Source organism: Aphis gossypii, chromosome 2 (assembly GCF_020184175.1).
Source record: "Aphis gossypii isolate Hap1 chromosome 2, ASM2018417v2, whole genome shotgun sequence".
Taxonomy (NCBI): Eukaryota; Metazoa; Arthropoda; class Insecta; order Hemiptera; family Aphididae; genus Aphis; species Aphis gossypii.
The window spans coordinates 28,173,181-28,186,247 of NC_065531.1; the positions used below are offsets into that span (position 1 = coordinate 28,173,181).

The following is a 13,067-nucleotide window of genomic DNA, read 5'->3' on the forward strand; positions in this document are numbered from 1 at the left end:
ACCTATTCGCAGGAAAAATTTTTTGTACAATCAAAAAACATAAATACATAATTCGGGGAAGAACTAAAATGCAAATGCACCAACATTGAAATACATATTACACAAAAACTCCCATGCATTTCCCTCAAATTCAAATATTATTGTATGATTCAAATAAATAAAAATAAATATAATATAAATTATTTCGCTTATTCTTTTCTGTGCTTATGAGCTGTTTTCTAATAAAATGTAAATTGTATAATTTTAATTTACCGAAAATGTTAAACCATCGTATACGTCAAATGACTTAAAAAATTAAAAATTTTAAATAAAAACTTTTTGGAGACTGTTTCTAGAGAACAAATCGATATTGTATTTTTTAGTTGACATTTGTTAGATTTGAGGTCCTGCTGGTAAATTAAGAGTGGGTTTATTAAAAATTTACTATGTTAAAGATAGGCTCACGTGCACTTCTGCAGCTGCATCAATGTTCATGTTATGATTAGATAAAATTGGAAAAATACAAATATGTATAATACTATCTCGAATATATTTTATGCTTTTCGATTTCAGGATTATTGGAATAGTCTATTTTAGTGTACTCAGTGTGTCATCACAACCACAGTTAACTTTCTTTATTCAGTCCCTGCCGATTAGGAGATTTTCCGCGGTTTCCAAATTTTTAGTTTTATTTTGACGTACAATTTTTTTTTATAAATTAAAATATTGTTTTTATTATGTTTTCCTGAGGGGTTTGTCAAGCTAAGTGTGTCCATTGACCATTTCAGGTTTAAATAGACTTATTACCGAACCTATGCTTATTATAAAAGTTAATATTTGATAAGTTGTATAAAACTAGACATGGGCGTCCCCAGAAATTTTTCCAGGGGGGGAGCAAATTTTTATTTTATCTGAATACATAGGTAAACCTATTTTTAGAAGCTTATTTCTCATTGGGAATTTTACCAATTGCTATGGAAACAACATTATTCTAGGAAGGCAAGCGCTTCGTCTTGTCCCCCCTTTGGGGACACCCATGAAACTAGAGACAAAATTTTTAGCTTCAAAAAGTGTAGTGTTTACGATTGATAAATCAAATTGTATTAACTAGTATTATAATAATATTTGGATTTACTGTGTTTACGCTTACAAAGCTATAGTTACCTCAATAAAATAGTAATAAATATATAACATTGTTATCTTTCTATTTAGCTGGAAATTCATCAATTGCATCTGAAGCAGTGTTAACAAATTTGAAATCCAGAGGAAATTTAATTCATCCAAACCGGAGGTTTTTCAAACTAATTAGTAATTTAGAGAAGTCGTTTAAAAAATATTGCAACACAGGGCATGTATTCCAAGATTATGTAGATGACTTTTATCTCAAAGCAGTCACTTAATTTAATTCCCATGTTTGGAACACAGAACTGATATACTTACTAATATATATTATAAGTACTATAATAGATATATTACAGTAAGCCACTTGATGTCTTATGCATACTAGATCTGTAACTGTATTTCTACTTTTTATAAAATTTCATTTTATCATTTTATAATCTGTAAAAAAACCATGCAAAATACATGCACAATATTAGATAATGTATAGATAAAAATTTTATATTTTTTAATTTTAAAAGTTATAACTTATACAATATATAACATGTCATGTTATTAGCAAAAGAAAAACAAGTATATAATATATAATATTATACTTTACACATAAAATACCTATTACTGATAATTTATACCAAACATGAAACAATACTTTTGTTATAATATAATACATAAAATAATACTTGATTCCTTGTTGTTCAATGAAAAATATACTCTTAATATCTTAACAAGAAATAATTTTAAATATAAAAGATGTATAAAAATAAAAAAAAAAACAGTTATAAAATTTTTTTTTATTCATTTAGCTTGTCCAACTTGGCACGATTTGTTTAAATATCCACTGTTGATTAGCATTATTAGAATCACACGGTGTTAATATTACTTGATCAGATGATGGATGGACACTAAGACATTTTCTTGTTATTGAATGTAGTAACAACTTGTTAGTCTAAAAATAAGAAATACATGTATTAATTCTAAATGCTTTGTAGTGTATTATGCGATTCATTTCATTATGTATTTATTTATTTATTAACATTTTTTATGACACAAATCCTTTAAATACAGAAACATATAATATAGCAAAAGATTATGATCTTTCGACTTCAATAGTATAATAAAGATTTATAATACAAATATTTACCAATACATAATAAGTACAATAAGTCAATTTTCAATTTTGATTAAATTTTAAGTGATTTTTTTGAATCAAATTTAATTGAAAAAAATTGCCAAACATTGAAAAACTACATACTATACTAAAACTATATAATTATAGTTAAGTAGTATACAAAATTGTGGTAAATCATGTATTGGGAGATAGCCAATAAATCATTGTTAAGGAGAAAAAATAATTTTAAGTGGAGACAACATTTTTATTAGTGACTATCACTGATTAAAAATTTTGCATTTATTTTACAATATTTTCAGGTTTTTACAAAAAATAATTTTAACTTGTGTTCAACATTATATTGCATTTTTTAGTCAAATCTGTTAAATTTGTGACAATGTATTATTGATATTTTTTTATTATATTTAATTGTATGTCAACATTTTTACTTAAAAACAAAAATTGTCAAATATGTTGAAAAAAACTAAAAAAAGCATAAATAGAGCCATAAAACCAAATTTATTTTGTTGAAAACTGGTTTTGTATTAAAATCTCATAACTTTTTATTATTTTTTCTATTTTTGACATTAAAATATGAAAAATATCCAATTTTATACCAAAAACTAATCTCAAAGTGGAAATTTAACTAATTGAAGTATACCAAAAGGCGATGTCAGACACACAATAAAAACTTTATCTCTACTCAGAATATAAAATAAACAAATTTTACAAACTTAACAAGTTGTATATTGATTGATATGTCACAGTGATTCCCAGGAATCAATTTTTTGTTTTATTAATTCTAGTTAATAAAATTAGAATTAAATTTCAAATATATTTCATTAATTATAACATTATGATATGTTATGATACTTAGGTGTGGAATTATGTGTTTAATAGACAGTATTAATTAATTATGTATTGGCCTAAGTGCAATTAAGGACAGGTTGATATATATCATTTTAACTACAGTTGATTTATATTATTAGTAAAATATTTTAAATTTATAATCAGGGGTCTTAAAATTGTTCTCAGGGACCATAAACAATATAAGACCTTAGATCATGTTAAATGATCATGTCAAGTATACAACACTTTATACCTAGTTGTGTATAAATGTATGTTAATATATTTTTAATTTGTAACAAAGTTTTAAAATTAAAATTAATTAAATAATTAAAATAAGTTTATTATAAAAATATATTTTGAGGACTTTCAACAGAAAAATGAGAAAATTTAGGTCATTTTACAATGCAATTTTTAAATTACTTAAATATAAATAGTTAACTTAGATTATATTATATAAATAAGTATATTAATTTATAAATTTTACTTACAGACTCATATTGCCATGGTCCATCAACAGTTCCTAATGGACACACCACTAATTTTACATTTTGTCTATCAGCAAATATACAACGTTCACCAACACTAAGTTGTCCTTTTGTATTTAATCTAAAAAGCTATGGTAAATAAAAAAATTGTATTAATGAACAATTTATAAAATTATTCTTTGTATTTGATATTTTATAAATGATTCTATTATACTTTTTAAATCTAAATTATTTTATTTATTTAATCTAAATAAAGAAGAATAAAAATAGTGAATAAGTAATGATATCTTTTAAAAATCATTAATGAGAACATAATATAATACAGTTTATTAATTTCCATTATTTTATAAATAAATAAAAAATCCAAATTAACTTAACCAACAAAAATTAATAGTATTATAAGGGAATTTCATATTTCATGAAATAACTATTAAAAAATGATTTATTGTTAAGGAGTTAAAATAAATTTAAATATAAGATATTAATACTGAAAAATAATTTATAATACCTAGCTTAACTTATATACTTTTACTATTACAAGTAGAACTACCATGATATTTTGAACTACACAATAGTACAATAATTGTACAATTATATTATTATATTATCAACTATTGATGTCCTACAATAGTAAAATTTTTATGTTTCATGAATAACGATTAATTAAGTATATTTTGTAACCAAAGTGAATTGCCTTTATGAGACAGTGTTAAGACCAATTGGATATGTGTGGAAACACTATAGGTATTAGATTGAAACAATAGCTATATATGTGAATTATGTGTTAAGTCTAAAAACTAGAAATATACAAATTAGTAAGGACTTGACCAATAAGTATCAACTATCAAATAATATTATAATACTTCTGTAATTCTCATATATAATATGAGGAAGGTAAGAAATATTTAGTTCAAAATATGAACAACAAACTACTTTATTATTATTTATTATTATTACTTTATTATGGTATATTGAATAAATAAAGAATAAAGTGTTCAAGTTTTACTAAATAATAATTAATAATAGGCTAATGAAAGATAACATTATTACATTATTAACATTTATAATTTGTATTCTAAATACAAAAATTTTAATTATATTTAGAAAAGGTTTAGAGCACTTAAACCAGTTAAAGCATATAAATATATAATTATAAATCTAATTAAAGCAGGGTTGTATATAATAATAGTAAGATTTAAATATTTTATATTGAGGTAGTGTAAATAGTATTAAATATCATAAACATTATTGATTATTATTTTTATTTTTTACCTGATTATTTCCTTGTCCATGACATAACTCTAAACCTATTAATGATGGTGGCTGACGACCTCTAGTATCTAAGCAAGTAGTTTTGCCAACGTTTCGTAACTAAACATAAAACTTGTGTTAAGTTTAAATATTTTATATATAATCAAATAAATTACTTACTTCTCCCCAGTAAAGATTTGGGGGAAGTTCAGGAAACTTTGTATATACATCATATGCAACATTTTCCATGAACCATGAAAAATCTTTACATTGCAGTTTATCTTTCAATTCCAATTGTTTAGATATATCACCCATATCTAAGTAACGTGCTAATGGTTCACGAGTATAAAAGAATTCTTTATGTTTATTATCAAACCATGTCTCAATTACACGTTTGTAATTCTAAAACATTAAATACAATATTGTAAAAAAATATTTTAAAATGAAAATAACTTTGTAGTATCTGGTTCATACATAAGTTATCAAAGGCCCTTTGACTTTCTTGCCAAGTTCTCCAAAATTATAAGGCATAAATCCACGGTACACATGCCCAACTCGAGAACATGGGACCCACTCAATGCTTCCACCACATTGCCAAATCTAATAATAAAGCATACTTAATATTTATAGTATAAGCATTCAATAAATATAGAAAATTATATTTTAATTTAAAATTGTGTCAATATATTAAATATAATATAAACCTTACTTTAAACGACAATTCAAAATTTTCTCCTCCCCAAACAAGTAGCCCAGGATCATATGCTCCGAGTTCTAGAAAATATTTTCTATCAATGGCAAAAAGACCACCTGCATGAGTTGGCGACCTTAAAATAATTTAATAGAATTAATCATTAATTTAAAATGATGATATTTACAAAAAAAAAATAAAAATACATAAATATTACTTATAAGGTTCACTTTTGTAAATTCGTTTTCGTTCTTCTTTTGCAGGTATTTCAATTTCTTTATACAGCATACCCCATTCAAATATACCACGGAATAAATGATCTTTTTCATAAACTGGTCGATATTCCCAAGTATTATGATCAATTCCATCAATCACAGGTACTGTCATAATTTTTCTGTAAGAAAAAAAATATTAAAAATTAATCTTAAATCTTATGTATAAATAAAAATAAAAGAATAAGTTATTAGTACCTATCTCGGGCAATTGGTGCAATTAATGGTGGCAACCAATTGTATCCAACTTCGCAATGAGCATCTAAGAATAAAATTACTTCCCCCCTAGCATTTGAAGCACCCTTTGATCTTGTTCTAATCAGTCCTTCACGTTCAGAATTTCTTATTAATCTTACTTTACCATTAAACCTTTCAATATAATATTCTAGTTTTTTTTTTAAATTTTCTGAAAACAGTTTTAGTTTAAATATTAGTTAGTTTTTATTATTTAATTTTCTCAATATTACAAATTACCAAATTACCTTTATTACTAAAGTCATCAACCAAAAGAATTTCTTCCAAAAATTGAGGTGGAGTTCTATTAAGAATACTATGTACAGTTCTTAATAAAGATGACCAACCTTCATTATGAAATACTATTATTACACTAGTACGTGGTAATTGTTCTGGATAAGTCCAATATTTACATCTGTGGAATTTAATAAATTAAGTAAAAGTTGTAATACAATATGAATTGTATATAATTTAGTATTACTCTTCTTCGCGGTGATCTGGAATTGTTCTATTTAGAGAGATATCGTCTGAACAAGCCATGTTCATACCATATTCAGATAGAGACTGCAACGCTTCATTTTCTCTGTCACTTGGTACATGATGAGGTTTACCTTTTTCTCCAGGACCTGGTTTATTAGTAGAAGTAGAATACTCAAAATTACCAAGAATTTGGTCACGATAAATTGGTATCTAAAAAAAATTACATTTCAAGTAAACATGTAAACAAACATAGAAATTACAAGTTAAGTATTTACCTGATTTGAGTATCTAGAATGTCTGGGAAGTGTTGATTCATGCGAATTTTGTATACTTTCCGAACGCTGATATAAAGCCAATAGTAATAGTAAAATAACAAAAGTTCCAATACTAATTTTGGCAAATTTATTGCGTTTTAATTGAATAATTCTAAATCTTAAAGACATTTTTGATGTTAGAAAATGAATACCTATAATTAAAATATGATTAATTGTCTGAAATTTAATATATATTTAAATTATAAGCATATTTTTGTGATATAAAACAGTCTATAGGAATTCTTAAGTTTTTATACTTGTCTTAATTATCTTATACATTTAATACAATAATAATTATTAGTACAAATATTAATATTTTTACTTACATTAGCAATACCAAATGTAAAAAAAAAGGTGTAGGAATATAGTTAAGTATTAATGTCCAGATATTATATAATAAACTGCAAATCGTATTAATGTAAGCAATAATGGGAAGATGACATATTACGTGAATACAATTTTTACATGTTTAGGTATGTTTATTGTTGACGTATTAAATTTTAAATTTTATGGTTTTTGTTTGCTTGATATTGTAATTAATGATAAGAAAAATCTTTTAAGATACACGTCGTAAACATAATATTGGATTCTATATTATCACAATATTATCTATATAGTCGTAACCATATCTTTAACCATGGTTGACACCAAAATTTGGTTACCGAAAGATCACAAGCACGGCAGCAGGCTGTAGGTAGTTGTAGTGTTGTAGCCGGTTTGTCCGGCCGTGACCACAAGTAATGCCAATATTATTCTACAATAACAACTGTAGTCAATGGTATCGCATAATATTATGATGGTACTCATGGGGACAGTTTGGTACTCTATTATATTATTATAAATTGCAATAAATATAATTTAATATTAGAAGTATGCCAAGGGTTTGGTCTATGAGCAATGGATAATGGACATTACGTAGTTTACGTCTAAAAATGCGGAATTCGTAAATCGACTCAATTTATTGTTTAAAAACCTTATAAAAGTTCAAACTAATTCAAAGTATTAAAAAAAAAAAAAAGAAAACTAAAAAATTTACAAATTTGGCTATTTAGATAGTTAAACACTTCAATCTATATATTTTTTCTCCGAGTTAAATCAACAGTTACCTATACAACAATAGCCGACAACATTAATAATATAAATCTTCATATTTGTGAGTAAAAATTGTTTTATATTATTACAAATTTAGAAGTATAATAGTTAAAAAATGTTCCTAATATTATTAGTTATGAATTAATAATTTATTAAAAAATGACTAGTATATTTTGAATTTTTGAATGAATAATGAATACATATTTAAATTTATAATATATTCTATAATGCTTTATAATATACCTATTATGGTGTATTTATACATATTGACATTTGTCAAGCATATTTTTGGATGTATTATTTTAAGTTTTTAAACATAAAAATTTTAATTTCTCGCTACTATAGTGATAAAAATAACATCCATTGAAGTTTTAATCAGATTTTTTACATTTTTACAAGCCCACCAGTAAAACTTTACAATAGCTTTATACCTCAAATAAACCAAGTTAAATAGGTACTTAAGTCTCATTTTTAATAAACGCCTAGCTTAAAAAAAAACACATAATATCGTATAAAAGAAAACAATTGAACACCATACTTCATTTACTTACTTTACTTATTTCACTTACCTCTCTTACGTTCAGTTCCAAACTATAATATCAAACTCAAAATCCTTATATATAAAGACAAAGCTTTTCTCTACCCAATATGTATCACGGTACCTATTCAAAATTGGGGCAGTGCAGCTCTTTCTAACACCCAATCCTTTCAATCCATACATCTATACACACACTAAAAAAATCTCCCTCGTATATTACTAATAAAATTCTTCACTTTGACCTCAAAATTTAGTAGGTATATGAATTAGGCTATTAAAACGGTTTACCAAAAACTATATTGACAATTTATTAGCTTCTTCATTAATCCAAACATTAAACACTTTGCCTCAAATAAAAAAAAAAATTCTAAAAAAAATATTTGAATATTTTCACTCGGAATTTTAAACAATATTTTACAATTTAAAAATAAAAAGGATGGTCAAGTTGGTAACGCTCTGCTGTACAGAAGGTATTGAGTGGACCTCGAATATAAAGCAGATCACTGTAATGGGTGTATTAAATTTGAATACAATGATAGGTATAATTGAAAATGAAAAAGTTTTAAAGCGGAGATGATTTGTCAGTCAAAGATATAATATATTTTTTACTGGGTGGAGAAAAAGGTGGCTTTTGTTTTAATCATCTGAATTAAAACCCACAATTAATTCATGTACAGAATTCATGAAATTATGAAGAACAATTAAAACAACTGGTATATGTTTTTAGTTTCTAAGATTAGTAATTTTTAACAATAACAAAATTCTAAAATTATTGAACTGTAATAATAATAATAATATATTTACAGATAAATATTTAATTTCGTAAAAATTTAAATTATAGATACATTTTTTTTAATTGGCCAACGCTCAATTTTTTTGTAGTAATTGTAAGCCAAACTTATGGAAAATCTTGTATTAAAATTTAAACTCTTAACTATTTATACAAAATTGTTTATACATTTTTTAACTACAAAATAATTTGCAAATATTCATGATTTCAACGATTTTTTCAATATTTGAATTCAAATGCTAATAAAAAAAAAATGGGCTTAGGTATTCTTATAATTTTTAAAATGAGAAACTTTGTATTACATTTTCAAGTATTTTGTCTTAGTCAAAAAAATGTTAGTCATTTATAAAAAAAAAACTTATATTTCAAATGTCTATAAAGTATAAATAGCCTTAAACTTTAAAGCGAAATATTTTGAAAATTAAATTATGCAAAGAAAATTCCAAATTACTGGTGAAATTTTCAAGTATCTACGATTTATACTTTTTGAATCATAACAAATATTGAAAATCGTTATCATTATGTGACTTTATAAAAATTTAAAATTCAAACACTCATAACACTTTTTCCTTTACCTAATAATGCTCGAGTTTTCTCTATAGTTATTTGAAGGAAAACTTATGGAACACTTAGTGTTGAATTTTTTAACTTCAGAATAAATGCTAAAATTTTAATTTTTTTTCAACTACAAAATCATTTGTAAATATTTGCGATTTACAACTTTTGTAAAAATTTAAACTTAAAACGTTTATAAAAAATTGAGATTATTGATTTTTATTACATAATTTTTATGATATTTTTAATCTAACTACATTAAGGAAAACTTGAACGCAATTTTGTATTAAATTTTCAATTTTTTTATTGATATTTCAAAAAAAAAAAAAAAAATACTTAAAAAAAAATTGAAAATTTCAATTGTCTTTAAGTAGCTCAAAAAAGCCATAATAATTTGAAAATTGAACTATGTATAGATAACGCTAACATAAACATTTCATGAAAATTCAAGTATAGTGATTTGTTTTTGAATTACAATTATATAAAAAAATCGATTTTGTCAAAAACTGGTTTTGCGTAAAAATTCCCGTTTTCCCGTCATTTCTTTGTGTTTTTTCGTTTTTTTGAAAACATCTGGAATCTTCTTATTTTTGATCTGTATAATGCATCAATTATATTCAATTTTCCTACCAGAAACCACCCCTACAATTTTATATTGAAGTATTATTTTGATATGTTTATGTTGTAAACAGAAATAAAAAAAAAACACACATCATTGTTGAATCAATACATCACTCCGTTCAGAGTTTAAAATTTTGATGAAAACTACATTAATAACTTTTTAGTTATTACAGTTCGAGGAAAAATTTGTTTATCAGTATCGGTTTTTAGCATCATGTATTTCTGATTATCGTAATAATTTTTAGTCTGTTATAGGTATGCTATTAGCAATACAATTTACTCTGATAAATAGGAAAGAAAAAAATATTTATTACTGATACATACATCTACACAAGTACTCATAGCCAGAGTAAAATAAAATGAAAATTGTAATTTATATTATGATACTCATTATTGATTATAGTATAATGAATAAAACTTTAAATATATCCACTTATTATTTGGTAATTCGCCTCTCCCCATAGATCCAGTCTTGCGTATAGTGTACAGTTTAATTGTAAATTCATTGTTTAAAACAAAATCTTTTAACTAAAAAAAAAAAAAATAATTTTTATAAGAACCGCTTGTGTAAAATCTAGTATAAAATATTAAGCATTTTTGATCCAGTATAATACTTTTTATCTACATTTAGAAAATTTTTTTTAAAAAAAATAACTATTAAATCGATAATTGTAAATGTCTAGAAATAGCTCAAAAAGAGACAAAATACTTTTGATAATAAACAATTTTTATTAGATATATGTTAATAATATACATTATTAGTAGAAATTACAAATATTTACGGTTATTCATTTTGATTTTGATATACAAAAAATGAACAAAATTGATTTTAATTTTGGTATGAAAAGGGCCACAATCATTATTTTATTAATTAAACCAATAAAATATTTATAACATTGCTGTTATTCTATGACAGTGTGTACCAAATTAGCCTATCTAAAACGCCGCGTGACCATAAAACTATTATTGATGCAAATTAACTAAAATAATTATCGTTCTGTCTATTTATAAATATGAGATATTACTTTGCATAAATTAAAAGCTATAACCAGGTTTTTCATAACAGTTTGAGTTAAAGAAATGTTTCAGATAAATAATACAATATTTGATTATAGATAACTCTCACTTTTATATCTAAAACATTTAATAGTTATACAAAAAAATTAATTATTTTAATTTGACATTTTAAGTTCAATTTTTCTAAAAAAAAAAAAACGTCATTACGAAAAGGCAAAACCTGTAAAATACTTGAAAAAGTATTTTAGGTTATTTTCCAGGACACACCCTAGATCTATAATTTATATGAATTATGTATATTATGTATTCAATAGGTATTTAATTTAGAAATTGTATGATGTATAATATAATAGTAAATTTATCTTTTAGATTCTGAGCGGAGGGAGGAATGTATTGGTTTTAAAATGATGTTTATTTCTTTTTTATTCTGTTAACACTTTTTCTTCCCTTAAACTTGCTCAAAAGGACAAGTGTAGCATATTTTCTGAAAGGTAATGTTCTTGAGCTGGTACTTTAAAGAGGTCATTTTTTGATTTTCGAAACGGTACTCGAAATGAAAGCGGTTAAAGGAGAAAAAACATACGATATCACGATATTGTAATATTAAATAATTACGAACGACTAATTATGGCTTTGTTTTTCACCATAGAAACGAATAAAATTAAATAAAAAAGATCCCCTCGTCCGCTCAGAATCGTTTTTTACCGAATGCAATCATTGCATTCAAATCGAATACCTACAGTAAAATTACACTATCCTGTCTGAGTACCGAAGGGACGATGGACAAACATCCATCACCGAAATGCGCTGACCTACTTTTTTAAAAATGATTTTGTTTGTTTTTGATGTTTTTAGTTTAAACAATAAAACGTAATAATAAGATAGAAAACAATTACAATATTATATGTGATGTAAAAGTATTTACCCTAGATAATGAGTAGGTTTTTGTGTTTCACCGATTCGCCTAAAGTTCATAATCAGAATATTCTCTCAATTAACAATGTCTGTGTATGACAGAGACCTTTTTTTTTAACAAAAAGTCAATTCAATGATCTTTACTAATTATTGTTATATATTTAATATTAAATTGGTGCTTTTGTGAAAATTTATGGCAAGAGCTTACATTAATTTTTTTGAACCTATAAATACGAGTTTCGTTTATAGAAGGAAAATTGAAACAATTACATAATACCTATTGTTATTTACATAAATATTTCATAAAGATAAATACTAGAAAAAAAATCTCTTAATTATTAAACACCATTCAATTTATAACACGTTGTATTATATCATTATTTTAATGTTATATCTTATTAGTTATTAATGGGAAAATACTATTAAGCAAATAAAACAAGAATGGCAAATTTATTTGTTAATATTACACAAATATTTAATTTAAACTCTAATTCAGAATCTTAAATCCAAAACATTATATTCTTATCAACATTTTACAAATATTTAATATTAACCTTACCCAATAGTATCACTAATTATAAAATTAACTAAAGATATTCAAATTAAATATGCATTTAAGTTTTGACGGAATTGCTTAAAATACTTATGATCCGAGTTTTATTCTTCATAGATTATTCAGGCTATTTAGTTAACTATTGGTATATCTAGTTCATTTTTACTATAAAGAATAAACATTTAAGTTAATAAAGTATAATAT

The 13,067-nt window shown here is 24.2% G+C and overlaps 1 protein-coding gene across 1 annotated transcript; it reads right to left on the bottom strand.

The window, feature by feature from the left end:
* Positions 1-1,578: 1,578 nt before the first annotated feature.
* Positions 1,579-7,261, bottom strand: LOC114130815 (N-acetylgalactosaminyltransferase 7). The gene is made up of 12 exons (XM_027995880.2): positions 7,109-7,261; positions 6,744-6,934; positions 6,470-6,678; positions 6,237-6,403; positions 5,953-6,160; positions 5,700-5,876; positions 5,501-5,618; positions 5,266-5,391; positions 4,972-5,193; positions 4,813-4,911; positions 3,544-3,669; positions 1,579-2,044 (listed from the first exon to the last, which is right to left on the bottom strand). The coding sequence occupies exons 2-12, from the start codon at positions 6,909-6,911 to the stop codon at positions 1,898-1,900; spliced, it is 1,767 nt and encodes a 588-aa protein (XP_027851681.2). The 5' UTR covers positions 6,912-6,934; positions 7,109-7,261; the 3' UTR covers positions 1,579-1,897.
* Positions 7,262-13,067: the final 5,806 nt, after the last annotated feature.